The sequence below is a fragment of the Pseudorasbora parva genome, chromosome 21 (genome assembly GCF_024679245.1).
Source record: "Pseudorasbora parva isolate DD20220531a chromosome 21, ASM2467924v1, whole genome shotgun sequence".
In the NCBI taxonomy this organism is placed as follows: domain Eukaryota; kingdom Metazoa; phylum Chordata; class Actinopteri; order Cypriniformes; family Gobionidae; genus Pseudorasbora; species Pseudorasbora parva.
In genome coordinates this window covers 38223478-38241790 of record NC_090192.1, presented here as the reverse complement: position 1 = coordinate 38241790, position 18313 = coordinate 38223478, and the positions used below count along the sequence as shown (strand labels likewise).

The 18313-nt window shown below is 39.4% G+C and overlaps 1 protein-coding gene across 2 annotated transcripts in view; it reads left to right on the top strand.

Annotated features, from left to right (window-relative positions):
• Window positions 1-1804: 1804 nt before the first annotated feature.
• The window catches only part of LOC137055828 (uncharacterized), a 46333-nt gene continuing 29824 nt past the window's right edge, over window positions 1805-18313 (top strand). The window contains exons 1-6 of one of the 2 annotated variants that reach the window (XM_067429728.1): window positions 1821-1893; window positions 8272-9083; window positions 9279-9422; window positions 9509-9666; window positions 13657-13739; window positions 13959-14249. In XM_067429728.1, coding sequence (XP_067285829.1) covers window positions 13667-13739; window positions 13959-14249 — 364 coding nt within the window. In that variant the 5' untranslated portion in view covers window positions 1821-1893; window positions 8272-9083; window positions 9279-9422; window positions 9509-9666; window positions 13657-13666. Of the gene's footprint in view, window positions 1894-8271; window positions 9084-9278; window positions 9423-9508; window positions 9667-13656; window positions 13740-13958; window positions 14250-18313 lie in introns of both variants that reach the window. The other variant, XM_067429727.1, reaches the window with a different exon arrangement.

The window sequence follows — 18313 nt, the reverse complement described above, 5'->3', positions numbered from 1 at the left end:
AGATTGTGTGTAAGTGTGAGAGAGTGAGTTTTGTTTCTAACCCTGCCGTTCCTACACGAGGTTGCAATTTTAAATGTGATCTAACAAAGGTAAAGAGAAAATATTAACCATATATGCTGTTTATATTGCTTGTATTTGGGATGAAGTAAACATCTGTTGAGTATTTTAACATAACATTTTGGATTTTGTTGAATTAAAAACCCAAAAATGCCGCGGGTCCACCAGACCCACGAACACTGGCTGAGTAACACAAATATGAACACCACACAAGGGTTAAAGGGTTAGTTCACCTAAAAATGAAAATTTGATGTTTATCTGCTTACCCCCAGGCATTCAAGATGCAGGTCTTTGTTTATTCAGTATAACACAAATTAAGATTTTTAACTCCAACTTTTGCAGTCTGTCAGCCATGTAATGCATGTGAATAAGATGACAGCTATGAGAGTAAAAAAACATAGACATACGAATCCATATTAAACCCTGTGGCTCGTGACGACACACTAGCCACGCACAGTCATTCCGATTAAAATAATTCAGATTATTTGTTTACATGAGACGTTATCTAATCCGATCTGGGGTTTACATGTGCTGACTTTCAACCGCAATCATCACAGAGCGTTTGTCTGCCGCTTCAGAAATGTGGACGCCGTCCTCTCCAGCAGCTGAATGTGTTCACGGATGCCATATAGCAACTCTCAACGGCCACCAGGACTTTTACGGTTTTATAAAAGCTATTTATTTGTTGTAAAGTGTAATCATCTCAGAAAATATACATTCTTCTGTCAGGCGCAGTTGAAGTAAAAAGTGCCTGGGACAAACGCTGTCAAGATGAGAGGATGTATCCGGGCTATATGTCATTATGCCAATATTATCTTCATAACTTCTTACGAAATAAAAAGTTTACCCCTCAGAAAAATGAAAAGTAATCGGGTCAGGTCGTTTACATGGTGAAATTTTCAGTTTGATCGATTCATGAAAAGGTTTCCCCTCTCAAACCGATCACAATTTCATTCGGTTCGGGCATTTTTATTCCGATTGAGGTGTTTATATGGAGCATTTTCATTCGGATTGGACTTTTAAACCGATTACAGTGCTCCATGTAAACGCACCTATTGATTTGCGTGAGAATTCGAATAGTATTTATATACTTTTATAATCTTCAGGGTTCTGGCAATGTTCACGATATGGTGTAGACATTATGTGCGAGAGATACGGCATATCGTGAACATTTGCCCTCACCCGCCGGATCATTGCAGAGAAGGCTGCTGAACATAGATTGCATTTGAGGTAAAAAATAAATTATACTATTTGGATTTTCACACAAACCAGTGGTTTCATGTCTTAAGACATCAATGCATCACAAGGTTTAATATGTATATGTGTTGGGTGTTTTTTATTTTTTACTCTCATAGCTCTCATACTCTACAATGTTACCATTCACATGCATTATCCCACTGGCACACTGCAACTGTTGGAGTTAAACATCTTCATGTGTGTTCTTCTACTGAAAAAAACAAAGGCACATCTGATGCCCTGGGGGTAGCTAGTAAGCAGATAAACATCACATTTTCTTTTTTGGGTGAACTATTCCTTTAAGTCCAGTTACTGTCTAGTAATTAAAAGTCCTTGACACAGTAAACCGAGTAGCAACGATTTTGATAGATGTCGTTATGGCAAGTGATGTGACCGGATGTGAGTGTGACAGCGCCAACTGTTGAGTCTGACCAGACTCAGAGGGAAGTTAAAAAAAACCCGCCAGCCCACGGTGCCAGTCTGAATATTATGAAATTACGTGCGAAAGGGTTAAGTTAGTAGCTATAGTTACTCTCGCCGTGTGAGCTGTAGAGAGTCAGTGTGGAATGAACTCAGAAGCTGAAGACACACAGACCTGAGGTGAGCAATATATCTCTCTCAACAGGAAAATAATCTCCTTTATGTTTACTAATCCATACCCAGATAGCAAACTGACATTGAATCAACATAGAAACGACGTTTCTCGTGACATCGAAACGACGTTGATCTCCGACGTCGATCCGGTATCGTTTTGCTCATCGAAGAAATCATGTTGAACCAACGTCCGACACGCCATGATTTAAAACTAACATAAAATCGATGGTTTGCTTATGAGCCATTCCACCGAATGGGTGACATTTGCTGGTTGTAAAATTCAAAATTAAACTTTATTTATTTTATTTTTTCAACACTGAATCCAATACTACACATATTTAACTCTTCAAAATGTGTATTGGTCAATCTCAGGTAACTTTATTTAATATTTCACAAGGTTTCGAAGCAGAGGATGGATGCATGTTTTCTCAGTCCTGTTACTAATTTTTTTTATTTGTTTAAGCATAGATGTTATGGATTTACACAACAATGCAAAAAAAAAAAAAGATTTCTGAACGATTTTAATGATAATATTTCATGATAAAGTTTAGATTTAGATACCGGGGACATGTAAAAAATGCTATTTTTTTGTGTTCTTGGTAGTTTTTATTAATGTTTTAAATTGTATATTTTACATTCACAGTTAGATTAATGTTTAGGACACGTTGCTTAATAATAATACGTATTTTAGAGTTAATTTCCATGTAAATTTGTACGTACAAAGTCCTGGGGACTGAAATGTTACCCATTCGGTTGAATGGCTCTTATACCTAACCTAACATTGTTGTTGATTTCAGTTAGGTGAAATAACAGACATTTTCTACTTGTTTTAGAAATCTTAAATACATAGCCTACTAATAAATTCACACATTACATTCAGTTAACATTGCTTTAATATATACAAAATACAGTAAAAATAGAGCATACAAACATTCTGTATAAAACATTTACAATATAGAAAAGGCATTTACACTCAATAGAAAGATAAAAGTAAATGATATACCAATTTAAATAGTCTTAAATTACACATTAAAAGCGATATTCAAACATGGTCTTTTGCACCAAATATATTATTTTGTATTAGAGCACAAAGGACATTGTCACAATTCACTATCACTGCTTCTTTTCTAACTGTGACTGAGACTGTTGATTAAACTATTATGAGAATGATTTCTGCAGGATCATGTGACACTGAAGACTTGAGTAATGATGCTGAAAATTCAGCTTTAATCACGATTTACAGAAGTCAATTAAAATATAAAGCAATTAATTTACATTTTAATAATATTACATAATATTACTGTTTTTACTGTATTTTTATCAAATATGTGCAGGTTTGATAAGTATATTATTGATTATATACAAAATTAATAGTTAAAGGGTTAGTTCACCCAAAAATGAAAATGTGATGTTTATCTGCTTACCCTCAGGGCATCCAACATGTAGGTGTTTGTTTCTTCAGTAGAACACAAATTAAGATTTTTAACTCCAACCGTTGCTTGTATAATGCATGTCAATGGGGTCTAATTAGAATTAGATCCCATTGACGTGTATTAGTCTATACAAGCGTTTGTGACAAACGGTTTGGCATTGTAAAATGTGCTTGGGAAAAAAGTGATCCAAATATTGACTATATGAGAACAGCGCTGCTAGGATCCTCATGAGGGTGCGCAAATACGACCATATCACCCCCATTCTAAAATCACTCCACTGGCTTCCTGTGTCGTTCAGGATCGAGTACAAGATCTCTCTCCTTACCCACCAGTGCATCCATGGTGATGCTCCCTCCTATCTTAAGGAACTCCTCACCACACAAACAGCCACTCGTAACCTCCGCTCTGTTTCGCTGTATCGCCTCAAAACTCCCACAGCCAATCTCCGTACTATGGGGGATCGGGCCTTCTGCTCTGCAGACCCCAGTCTGTGGAATGCTCTCCCTGACCACCTGCGGACTCCACAGACTATAGATACTTTTAAGCGTGGTCTGAAAACCCACCTTTTTAGTAGGGCTGTTTCGAATGCCATTTTTTGAGCTTCGAAGCTTAGGTGGCAATCAATATCGAATATTCGAAGCTTCGGTGGGTGGGGCTAAATATATAATAATAGTGTTGGTTTGCATTTGTATCATCTTTCACGACTTCACGTTTCACTCTTCGGCATCGTAAATGTGTTGCAGCAGACCCAGTGGAGTGCAGTGTTGCATTTGGTGCAATATGATCAGGTGGCAACCATTCTTTAAATATTAATAAACATTTAATAATCTTTTAAATAGAACAGTTTCCGGTACGCATTACACGGGCAGGTTTATGCTCCGAAAACGGACAGTGCACAAGTGATACAAAACACAGTGTAGTGTAGTCTGGCTCCATTATCTTCATTAATTCAACAACATTAACGGGCCTCATATCCATAGCGACAAACTCTACTATGGCATCTGTTATCTCTCTAGTTCTTTTCTCTGTTAACGGTTTTCGGATCTGCTGTGAAGGTTTGGGTTTTGTTGAGCATGTTGATGGCTGCGATACCTGTGGATGTACCTATAAACAAATTATTATTAGCCTGTGCTGCTGTATGTTTTTAAATAGTGTCGTATTTGCAATTAGCCTATTTATCATAGCAAATTAGGCGCATAAAAGCAGTTTTTTTTTTTTTTTTGGCGCATGCTACTTACTTGTGATTTTTCAAACTTGTGGTGCTGTTGTGGTAGGCCAGTTTCAAATCGCATATTTGACACACTACCTTTGTCTTGTCATCCTCACTTAATTTAAAGTGCTACCAAACAGCTGAGGTCTTGGGCATTTTGTAACTATTCAGTATGAGATGAAATAAATCACTACGTTCGCCAACGGGTGGTTCAAGTATGAGTGAGAATGAGTCCACGACGGAAGTCACGTGTAAAAAACAAAAAACGAATATTCGAATCTCAAAACTGAAAATCGAATGCCACCTCACCGAACGAATATTCGAATATTCGATTATTCTAGTACAGCCCTACTTTTTAGCAGAGCTTTTAATTGACTTGCTACTTGTTTAATTTATTTTATTTTATTTTTCAGTTTTATTTATTTATTGTTGTTGATTGTTTTGTTTTTTTAAAATTCTGTAGCACTTTGAGATTTTGTTTAATATAAAGTGCATTATAAAATTTATTATTATTATTATTATTATTATTATTATTATTATTATATACAGTATATTGATCTATATACAGGGGGTACGGAAAATATTCAGACACCCCTACAATTTTCACTGTTATATTGCAGCCATTTGCTAAAATCATTTAAGGTAATTTTCTTCTCATTAATGTAAACACAGCACCCTATATTGACAGAAAAACACAGCATTGTTAACATTTTTGCAGGTTTATTAAAAAAGAAAAACTGAAATATGACATGGTCCAGTATTCAGACTTCTTCTGATCAGACTCAGATTTCTTCTGATCATCCTTGAGATGGTTCCACACCTTCATTTGAGTCCAGCTGTGTTTGATTATACTGATTGTCGATTAGGAAAGCCACACACCTGTCTATATAAGACCTTACATCTCAAAGTGCATGTCAGAGCAAATGAGAATCATGAGGTCAAAGAAACTGCTTGACGAGCTCAGAGACAGAATTGTGGCAAGGCACAGATCTGGCCATGGTTACAAAAAAGTTTCTGCTGCTCTTAAAGGGGTGGTAAAACACGATTTCACTTTTCTAACTTTAGCTAGTGTGTGTAATGTTGCTATTTGAGCATAAACAACATCTGCAAAGTTACAACGTTCAAAGTTTAAAGCAAAGGGAAATAAATAAATACATTTCTAAGGACTACAGCAAACAGCCGGTAGGGAACTACAGCCTTTTCCTCCAGGGTTGGTGACATCAGCGGCCCCAATATTTACATAAACCCCTCCGATAATATTAAATAAGGGAGATTGTTTATTGCTGTGGTGAAGAGTTCGTAGGCTGGAGTGTTGTTGCCGCGATGCCGACGAAACGCTGTTATTTTCATCCGGATTGCAGGTCCACTTTGTTCAGCCCTTCTAGGGACGTGGAAGTTAGGGATTCATGGTTAAAGGGGGGGTGAAATGCTCTTTCATGCATACTGAGCTTTTTACACTGTTAAAGACTTGGATTCCCATCCTAAACATAGACAAAGTTTCAAAAACTAATGTTGGACGTTTGATGGAGTATTTCTGTGTCAAAAATACTCCTTCCGGTTTCTCACAAGTTTCGGAGAGTTTTTTTCGAGTATGGGTCGACTTGACGTTAATAGATCGGAAGGTCCTTGTATGGGCCGTACGGGCGCTTCTCCCGGTAGGGTGCGCTCGCGCGTGACTAGAGCGAGAGAGGAAATGCACGCCCGTAAACATTTCAGGTGCCGTGATCTCTCAGGTGCAGATCCAGTCGTCCGTGAACACTTATGTCTCGCGTCGCGCTCCACTTTATCCCTATGGGTGACGTCGAGCGACTTCAACGCTTCAGCACAGCATTCCGGGAAGGCAGCGCTGCATTTGACCCGATTTGAACGCAGAAATGATGGGAAGCTTCATAACATCGCTTCAGTCGCGTCTCAAAGTGGATTTCCACGCCACTGCTGTCACAGGACTTCACCAAATCATACCAAAGAAGTGTGTTTTTGACGGAGCGGTCCCAGCGATAAAGGTTCGGTCCTGCTTTGGAAGCAGCCGGTGAGTAAAACTGCTTCAAATGTCTCTGCTATTGGCTATCGCCACGTGAGTAAACATCAGTAAACGACACGATCGCGTGCTTCGTCATTAAAATGCGCTAACGGTAGGGGTGTCCATGGTTAACCGATTAACCGTTAAAAATTGCGTAACCGAGTGAAACATTTTGCTCGGTTAAGTGGCGTCAATGACGTGCTTTTGATTTAGTTGTAATATATGTTTTCACCCCTAGAGACCGCCTGAGCGCTCCCAGACATTTGTAATATCCACAAGAAGAAGTCATGACCAGCTTTCTAAGCGGTCACTTTAAAAATGAGAGTGACGGGGCAAAATGCAAGTATTGCAATGCAGTGCTTACCGCATCTTTCAGGCTATAAGTTGCTCCGGAGTATGAGTCGCATCAGTCAAAATATGCGTCATGAAGAGGAAAATAACATAAGTCGCACTGGACTAAAAGTCGCATTAGGGCAGAAGCAGAGCGGGAGCCGCGCGCGCTGTGCATAACGGAGCAGAAGAAAGAAAGTTTGAAGTGAGAAACTTGTAAATGACTAGAGAAAAGCAGACGTTACTTTAACTGTAATGAAGAAAACATTACATTTTTAATGTTTTACAAAAAAACAAAAAAAGCTAATCGCGGACTGAAAGCAAGATGGCCAGAGCTGAAGGGACGAGTCCACAGATGCTTGAACTCTGCCGGGAGAGGCTCAGCCGCGCGAGTCAAACGCTGTGTGAATCATTCTCGGCTGCATATTTTACTACATGCCCTAATCATGCAGGCGCCCTCGCGGCCACTCGCATTGCTCGTGAACTGGAGCGCGCATCTCATCTTAATTTAACGAAACTCAGCGTACGCCTCACAGACATGAAATATATCTTAAGAAAGCTCTAAATGTCTTTTAACAATTTAAAACGAAAAGAAATAGGCTACTCTCTGATTATGTAATCCATGATGTGCATTTCTCTTTATAGGCGCGTTCACTACGGAGATGGCGGTCGTCAAATTAATAAACTAAAAATAACCCTGATGCACACTATGGTTAACCGAGTATTAACCGCTAAGGGCCTCGGTTAACGGTTAATGAAAAACGTGAAAACGTGCAGCCCTAGCTAACGGACTCCATTGCTGTTCTCTGTATTGCTGTTCTCTGTATAACGTTACACTAGTCTGACGTGCAAAACCGTTTTGCTTGCTACTGCTAAGGTTTAGTCGCATACAATAGTCAATAAACCGAATCATGTCCTCATAAACTGCGAGTAAAGACACACAAATGTTGACAGGCCACTAAATACAGTCCATACCACAGAGACGGATGTCCTGATGTTGCTGTTTCTCCTGTTCAATTTATTTCAGCCTCCGAATGATTCTGGATCATATATCTATTAGCTGAGATAGCGATGGGTTTCTCCACGCTTGAGGACGTCACCGCTTTGTTCGCGATCGTCATTCTTTAGCTCCGCCCACTCGATACGCCTCCAGGCGCTCGTTTTTTTCCGGAAAGACTCGGTACAGCCCATATTTCTTTTATCAATATAATAAAACTAAAGACTTTTCGGAGATATAAAGGGTGCAATACTACTCTATAGATACTCAAGATTGACATGAGATTGACTGAAACTGTGTGTTTCACCCCCCCTTTAAATATAATTTTTAACTCGGTCCCTCATGATTATTACCCAAATCTCGCTTTCTGTGCTGCTCATTTCACGGAGGAAAGCTTCCACAATTGTCGCGAGAGCAATGCAGGATTCGCACACCAGCTTGTCCTGAAAGATGGAGCAGTTCCAACTTTAAAAACAGAAGCTGTTTATGGGCCATAACCTGTAAGTATGATTTATTTTTCATCTATGTGTTTTTCTGTAATAGTTTGTATAGTTAATTGTACGTTGTAGCAAGGAAGTAAACAAATGACAACGCTGTTTGGCACTGCAAACCAGTTTGTTAAATGCTCATTCATACCTAACGTTATCAGACAAACAGTCATGCTAAACATGGTTCTGTGTTTGATTTTTCTACTAAATCCAATGTTTAATCCATTTAAGGTTAATAGTTCTTGCGACAGATATTTGGGTATCATCGTTGTAAAAATACAACAGTAACAGTGCCATTCAATAGCGACCACTGTAGATTTGCAGTCTTTACTCAACAAAAAAAAAATCCTTTTGAGGACTGTAGTAGGCTATAATTTGTTAGAACAATTATTTGAAATTATTGTTTATGAAGCTTTTTTTTTTGTGGTCGAATGATTATTATACAGTAATTCATTTTCTTTTCCTACTCTTTTACATGTCGAATGTATGTTTTTCTTCTTATTTGATGATTGATTACATATTGTCATTATTTCTTACTGATATGTCATTATTTCTTTCCTGATGTGCAGCTGTCTTCAACACCAGTAAGGGGCTCAATCTTCAGGCCCAGCAAGAGACCTCTGGTGGTAGATGAGGAGGAAGAATCAGAATTACATGTCGAGCCCAATGACTCCACATATAACCCAGATTCTGTTGCCACTGAAGAATCTGAATTGACGTAAGATATAATAGATATTTACATTTTTTCTAATATATTCGTGTTTAAAAAATATATATAACATGAAAGCAACTTCTTAATATTTATTCATTTTATATTGCCGTGGGATAGATCCACAGCCCGACCACAGGGAAAACAAATGCATTGTTTGTAAAAGGGGTCTTCGAGTGCTGTTTGTGTCCTGTCCATTTTTAGACGAAGTGTGTTGTCCAGAGCAGACAAAGGGGGACTTGTGTTGCATTCACCCAGCTTTGGGAAAAGTGTAACTACCACAGACAGTGGCAGAGCCAGCCTATGTTAGAGAGTACCCCACTTTCCAAGAGACTTTCCCTAGAGAAGGTATTACAATTACAATAAAAATCACAAAAAGTACTGTGTTTCAGTATGTATGTATGTACTGTATCAATGTTATTCTATGCTCATAGATTTTCAAGGCCATGAAGCTCCAGATGATGCACTTTGTAACTTTTAGTATTCATGCCAGGAATTTCAATGAGCCTACATAATACACAAGTGGAACCGAGATCAGCTAAAGCTCAAGGAAATGATGATGTGGGTGGAGATATGCATGCTGACACACCAGGTATGTTTATGGTATTAATTTTTTTTAAAAAACATTAAATTCCACATAAATGATCTATGCCAGGGGTCCCCAGACTTGAGGGAGGGCCGCTGTCCTGTGGAGTTTAGCTCCAACGCCATTCAAACACACCTGAACCAGCTAATCAATGTCTTACTAGGTCCTATAAAGCCATTGATTAGCTGGTTCAGGTGTGTTTGATTGGGGCTGGAGTTAAACTCCACAGGGAGTCTGGGAACCCCTGGCATAGATGATTTATGTGGAATTTAATGTGTGTGCATCATTATTATATTGAACTGAAAGCCATCTTAAAGGGATACTTCACTGCCTTTTCATATTAAACTATGTTATTCCCTTAACTTAAACGAGTTGATACATCCCTCTCTCGTCTCAGTGCGTGCACTTAATCTCTCTGACGCGTGGTGATGATCTGATAGCATTTAGCTTAGCCCACTAAGCCCAGTTCATTCACTATGGAACCAAACAGAGATCAAGTAAGAAGTACCAAACACCTCCACGTTTACCCTATTTAAATACAGTTACACGAGTAGTTGAACGATCAAGGATGGTGACAAAATAAAACGTGGCGCGTTTCTAATCGGATTAAAAAGGAGAACTATAATGTATGGCGAATTAGCACTCCTGAGAGTACTTCGGATCGGCGCAGTAAAAAGTCCCGGCCGAAACATCTTCCCTCACATCTCCCTATTGACAGAAATGAGAGAGTGAGGGGGAGGTGTGAGGAAAGATGTTTCGGCCGGGACTTTTTACTGCGCCGAGCCGAAGTACTCTCAGAAGTGCTAATCCGCCATACAATATAGTTCTCCTTTTTAATCCGATTAGAGAAGTACCACGTTTTATTTTGTCACCATACTTGATCGTTCAACTATTCGTGTAACTGTATTTAAATAGGGGAAACGTGGAGGTGTTTGGTACTTCTAACTTGATCTCTGTTTGGTACCATAGTGAATGAACTGGGCTTAGTGGGCTAAGCTAAATGCTATCAGATCATCACCGCACGTCAGAGAGATTAAGTGCACGCACTGAGACGGGAGAGGTATGTATCAACTCGCTTTAGTTAAGGGAATAACATAGTTTAATATGAAAAAGCGGTGAAGTAACCCTTTAAACAAAAATTACATTTTGGGTTTTTATCAACTAGGCATGGGTATGTAGCCTGACCAGCCAGACCCACATCAAGATGTTTGGTCTGGACACTCACCATTGACAGCTCAATCTGAGGGGCGGATAAACGGTTGTCTTTCAAACTCCCTCTGCACGCAATAGGATAACGCTACGACCAACCAGAGCAACGGAGGTGAAGCAGAGCTTGTTGATAGATTAAACATTCGCCGTATCCGGTCGGCTAAACTCTGAACACATCTTCCCTTTTTAAGAATGACTTCAGTGCCGTTCTTTGTTCTTTTCTCAGAGAAAAGCTTAACTCCAAGTCTTCCGGAGTCGCGGTCAAAGCTGATTTGACAGACCGCCGTTCGCCAGTTTCTGTGTTTACTAGAAGCACGCAAACGCAACTCGGCCATCGTCATTATGGCCCCGCCCACCGACTCTATACACGATGTGATTGGCCCGACCAGAATTTGCCGTTTACAGCTCAGAAGGGTATTGAGAGTTGCTAGACGACACTCACGGCAGATTAGATTTGCTGCCGCTAGGGTGCGTCTAGATTTCTAGGCTACTAGGCATGGGTATCTGTATTCTGTTAATATTAATATTAATTTTTTTACTGTAACTGACAGATTCCAGCCAAAAACACAACGAGTAGGAGGGAACGAGAGTCATTCTTCTGGGTTTGGGATGGGACAGGAAATTCCCCCTGTTTTTTCATGGGATTGGGATGGGACCTAGACGTTTAAAAATCCACTCCGGTGTCACCCTTTAATGAGAGCAGAAAGATATAAAGTGGAAAGAGAGCCTTTTGGCACACACTCTCACATTCTCTTGACTGACTGTGACTGTGAGCCTTTCATTCAAGAAGGAAAAAAATTATAATCATTGATTGAACATTCGTCCCTTATTCAGAGTTGTTTGTTTATTTGCCACAATACAGCCTACTAATCTGCTTATTTTATGGATTGTGCGATGATTACAGGTTGTATCTTGCAGCAATGCACTATAAGGAAAATGCTAACCGTGAGCAGGCTGTGTATAAGTTAATTTTTCCAAGTCCAAAAAAGGGGAATGCACAGCAAAGCCAGTGAAAATAGAGCCTTTTATATAAAAAACAGCTATAATAAAATAATATAAGCTTTAATAATATTTAAAAATATAACACAAATGTAAATGATGAAACAAAGGTTGATTGTTTATCAGTAATAATGTTAGAGTGACTCTGTATTTTGTTCTAATTACAGACTATGTTGATGACCTTATGAGCCTTCTGCTACATAAAGCCTTTGTGCCCAAATGCAGAAGAGCTGCACACAATTCTCATTCAACCTTCTCTGTCATCATAGTTTTAAAAACCTTCTAAAGAAGAAGTGATTTTCCACCATGTGTCAGGATTCAGTCGAGGGGTGGGCAGAACCCAACATACGGTCCAGCTGGATCAGAAAACTGTAGGCGGATTTGGCCACCACACATGATGGGATGACAACCCTCACACTGCGTCCTAGATAGCCCCAGCACCAGCTGAAAAAGATGGGATAGGCCAGATAACGGAAACATCTATAGCAGGAATAGAAAACCCTTAATATTGTATATAAAACCAGTTGTGTAAATATGTGTGATAACTTGATATAGCTCCTAGTATTGCTGCAGATAGAAAGATATTTATGAATAACATGTCATTCCTTGTATATATTTTCTGTATCTATTGTCTTTTATATTATTTTACACAACATCATTTTATAAAATGTAATAAATACTTACTCCTCTTCATTTCTGCGCCTCACTGGTCCATAGTCAGCTCTGTAAATATTATTGATATTTTGTAAAATATACGGATTTAAGCAGTTTGGTTCGAAACCTTCCATTATTCGTTTTACAACCTAAACAGTAATGTGTTTAACGTAGTGTGAACATTATTTCTGTATGAGATAATCCTTTTTAATGTGTTTTTGACCTACCGGTGCTACCGCTTATGCACAAATCTTTCTTTTCATGTCTTCATTTGGTAATTTTAATATGGATGGCATCCAACAAAAATAAATAAGGGAAACTTTAAACACTGCCCATTTAAATATCAGTCACTTCTATAAACTTTTGAAGGTTACTTAAATGTATTTTTTCCATCTAAAAGACGTGTACCTCCTATTTTTGTATGTATATCAGTATATTTTCGACATAATTGCGTTCTGATGTACCGATCAAATAGTGAACGTTGATTCAACATTGAAATTTGATCAATGGCTGATACTGACATTTACAACCAAAAATAAAAATTTTAACGACGTCTGTTTGCTATCTGGGTAAGCAGATACAGGAAAATCGTCAATATGTCTACAGGCATGCCGTTTTAAAATGCATCAATAAATACTCTTTTTTTTTATTGATAATTTTGCCTGATCAGTGTTGCAATGATCTACAGAATTAGTTTTTGCATCTTCAGCCATATAGACAATGCAATAAATAGATTTTGATACCATCCCGTTCAGTGTCTGTCGTGACGCTAGAAAGTTGAGAAGTGTTTTCTCAGGCTTGAAGGAGCCAAAAGCAATGGGTTTTTTTTTTACTGTGCGATTGTCATTTTCTGTATTCGATCAAATGTCATCTAAATTCGCATTAGAAGTAATTTCAAACTACTTTATACCCCCATAAAAGTAGCCCATATACACTGTATTCAAATGATGGAAGAGTCTGGGACTGATCTAATCCAAGCAAACTTTTCTTCTGAGCTTTCAGTAAATTAACTATTTAATCTACCGTTTAATCTCCAGCTCTTCCTTATATAATTGCATACTTGCATAATTGCAGATGGTTATGTTTCCCTTCTGATAAAAAAAAAAAATGTTTGTCCGTTTTTTTTTATTGCAGAATCAGAACCATGATTGCTGTAAATGCAGGTCAGCTGTTAATTCTTGTTTGGACTCTTACTGCTGTCTGTCAAGCTGATGATGGTAAGAGAATAAACTTTCCTCTAGAAAGAGTGTGTGTGAGTTTTGAGGAGGGACTAAATCTAAGATTATAAAAAATGTTTTGGTTCATACGGATTTGCATTATGCAAAACCAATAAAGATGCAAAATTTAGTGGAAGTTAATCTGCCTTTCTTATTAAGACTACAGACATTTTAATAATTCTTCAGTTGCTGTATTATACGATATACATTATTTTTCAGGTGACATCAGTGTAATCTGTGAGGATGTGACTGGAACTGAGGGAGAAGAAGTATCTCTCACCTGCAGGGTCTCTCTGAAGTGCTCTGAAAGATGCATTAAACTGTATAAGTTTCAGTACCCTGAGGGAGACTCGGCTATCTGTAGAAAAGAGTTTCCTGAAGACTCCTGTGAACAGAGAGACAGATTGACCTGCAGATTCACTCCAACTACAGCAAAGGCAGAACAATTCAGATTCTTTGTGCAAACACTGTGTGGAAGAGAAACAACAGAATTCACTGTGAGCATAACAGGTACTGTATATAATACTGCTGATTATAATTCAATACATGTTTCCAACTGTACTTTTCATTTTCACTGATTTAAAATATGTCAACAGAACCCACTAAATCTCAAATTATCACTGAAGCTCTTGATAAGAAGGATATTCTATTCTATTATAATTATTCATTTTAGAGTATGTGTTCAGGTTACTTGCAGAATACAGAAACCTGTTATACAGCAACAATTTGATTGACAGTGAATTTAATATCTGGTAACAAGAGTCCATTAAACCTGAAATTGTAACTACTGCCACTTTTCCATTAACAGTACCAGCTCAGCTCGGCACGCTTTTTGCTCCGTTTTCCAGTGCTGATAGTACCTCCACATTAGTATCTGGTCATCATAGCAATGCCACAGGAAACTGCCGTGACTTATGGCGCTTTCACGTGCAATTGGAAATTTTATAATTCCCACTGAAGTCGTGATTACCAACATTCAAATTTTGAAATGAGAGGGCGTTCATGTGCAATTTTTACCTAGGAAACTTGTCAATATGATAATTCCAAAAGCACATGAAGGCAGAAGTAATGAGACAGGGCTCAATCCGAGGGGTGGGATAAACGGTTGTCTTTCAAAATCCCTCTGCACCCGAAAGGATAGCGCTACAACCAACCAGAGCAACGAAGGTGAAGCAGAGCTAGTTGAAACGCCGTATCCGGTCGGTAAAACTCTGAACACATCTTCCCATTTTAAGAATGACTTCAGTGCCGTTCTTTGTTCTTTTCTCAGAGAAAAGCTCAACTCCAAGTCTTCCAGAGTCACGGTCAAAGTTGATTCGAAAGACCGCCGTTCGCCAGTTTCTGTGTTTACTAGAAGCACGCAAGCGCAACTTGGCTGTCATTATGTTAAGCCCCGCCCACCGACTCTATTCACGATGTGATTGGCCCGACCAGAGTTTGGCTTTTACAGCTCAGAAGTGTATTGAGAATTGTTAGACGACACTCACAGCAGATTAGATTTTCTGCCGCTAGGGTATGTCTAGATTTCTAGGCTAGTAGCAACTGAAAAGCTACATGACATTTCTTAGTAGCGATTTGGTAATGTCGTGGAAAAAATGTACTTTAATAGTTATCATGGTGAAGCTGAAATTGAAAAACACAAGCAAAGTGTCTTTAGAAGCTTTTATTTTTGCCAAGAATTCGGACATGCAGGTTGTCTGCAGTTTGATATAGTTTATGTGAAAAATGTCCCTTACAGTAACATCGCTGTTTTTGAAGTAGTTAAACAGATTTAAATGGCTCGATGGAAGTAGTTCTTCACACAAGAGCGTTTAAAGAGCAAATACTGGACGTCTTCAAATAAAAGACATGTGATAAGTAATGGTTTACTTAATGGTAATATGCACAGCTAGCCGTGGATTATCCCGCTTATACTATTGTAATTTGTGGTCATTGACAACTTAAAGCTGTTATTGATGTTTGTAGTGGAATATTTGACCGGAAGGGTAAACTGATGGTTATTTTCATCAGTTACAGCTTGTTAGATCCAGCATTCTGCCCGCTTTGAATCAGACAAAGTAGTGCATAAGATTACATTTATTTTAATGAATGGATTTGATCATTCATTTGAATCAGTTATAGAGAGAGAGAGAGAGAGAGAGAGAGAGAGAGAGAGAGAGAGTGAGAGAGAGTGAGAGAGAGAGAGAGAGAGAGAAAGAGAGAGAGAGAGAGAGAGAGAGAGAGAGAGAGAGAGAGAGAGAGAGAGGGGTCCTTAACGGTGTTTTTTAAAGGGATCCCCTGGTGTTGAGACTTGTATGGCTTAATATAACATAAATTATGTCTCTTACTGAATTATGTAGTAGAAAACCCATGAAAGATCTACGTTATTTTAAAAATCGATTTTATATTTGGACCATGGGCGGCGCCATTTTGTTTGCGTTCTAGGTTGATGACGTAGAGTGGTTGAACTCCTCAATCAGCTGGCATTACCCGTAGCTATTTTTACCACAACGCAACTCGAAAATTGTTTCAGAGTTAAACAAAACAAATTAATTCCTTTGTAATTGTACTTAAAACACACTCAAACATACATGTGCACACAAACTCACCTACACAAGTCACAAACAGATCGGCGGGCGGGCACACACACCTGAGAGACTGCGCTCAATCGAGATGTTGGGCTGCTCAGTCTCCACGACAGGGGCTGAATCTGAAATCCTATACCCTGAAATAGGGCATTATTTGAAGGGACGGCCATTTGTAGTGTTGTCCGACACCATAGTGGACATGTTCGAGTGCAGTCATTCAGTCTCACGTTCCACCGCAATAACGAGTGTAAAGCCGATTTACAAACAGCTGTCCGACTTCACGCACTCAAACATACATGTGCACACAAACTCTCTCTCTCACACAGACTCACACACACCCCAACAGATCGGCGCGAACACACACACACACACACACACACACACACACACACACACACACACACACACACACACACACACACACCCCAACAGATCGGCGCGAACACACACACACACACACACGCACGCACTGCGCGCGCATACATAACCCTCAATCTATTCCCTGTGTTGATATCCTGTTCAACACATCCTGTTCCCTAGATAGACTGTTGATAGTAGATTAACTATAATGCCTAATGTGACCAGCAGAGGGAAATATCTAGGTAGGACGATGGGATAAAGTAACGTGAGGAAGAGAGGCAGGATGTTTTGGTGATGATGCATGCGATTGAGACAGAGCAGTCAGGTGTGTGTGTGCGCGCCCGCCGATCTGTTTGTGACTTGTGTAGGTGAGTTTGTGTGCACATGTATGTTTGAGTGTGTTTTAAGTACAATTACAAAGCAATTCATTTGTTTTGTTTAACTCTGAAACAATTTTCGAGTTGCGTTGTGGTAAAAATAGCAACGGGTAACGCCAGCTGATTGAGGAGTTCAACCAATCTACGTCATCAACCTAGAACGCAAACAAAATGGCGCCGCCCATGGTCCAAATATAAAATCGATTTTTTAAATAACGTAGATCTTTCATGGGTTTTCTACCACATAATTCAGTAAGAGACATCATTTATGTTATATTAAGCCATACAAGTCTCAACACCATGTGAGTGCCAAATGAGTGCATTAATATAGAATGTGATTGAACTGACTTGGGTACATCTGGATCCTAGCCTGACGTGGTCATACTCAATTCTAGTCAGAATATGAGTCTGAAACTGCTCCATTGGGCTGTGATTATGGGGCGTGTTTCAACCGAACCAGGAAAGACCTCAATTGGATAGACCTACAACCAATCAGAGCAACGAAGCGACGTCAACAGAGCTCAACTGCACTGTGTCGCCAAGTCCGCATTTTTTTTCCGGGGGTTGATTTCAATGTCCGCGGGTTGAAGGGACTATTATGTGACCCATGAGTGCGAATTTTAGCTGGCAACCTTGCCAAAATAACACACATTTTTAAAAAATAAACACCATTTTTTTCCTGGAGAACCCCCCCGAGAAGCTATTGTTTTGGAGTAGTAGTTGACGCGTTTTGTTGTAATAACTTGGCAACCCTGTCCCGCCCTGATAAATTTCATTGGTCCGAACAAATTCTGTTCGGGGATAATCACTCGATCGAGGACAGACCGAACCGCCCGACCTAAAAGTGTTGTGGCCTGGGCTAAGTTTGGCTGGCATTCAGGCTAGCTGGATCCCAAATGACACCCTAAACCCTCACAGTCTTCCTCCGAGTCGGCACTTTCGTGACGTAATGCCGCTTTGACTGCCGGGTAAAGTCCTAAAGCCCTTGCAAACTTGCGGGCTCTGCTAAAGTGCGCATCTCAGCACATTACTGCAGCAAAGGGGGCGCTCACGAGCACCTATAGTCTAATGAACTTAACTGACACCCAGACGCGGCGACCATTGTCCACAAGCCCACAAGACCGAAAGTGTATAGAAGTGTGCCATTTGGGATTCAGCTTATCTGTGCACGGTCTTGGACTGTGTGTCCACCAAAGAGCTTTTTCACGCTATATTTTTCCAACTGTTTTCAATGGGAGTGTTTTTTATAACGCCATGAGCGTAACGAGGC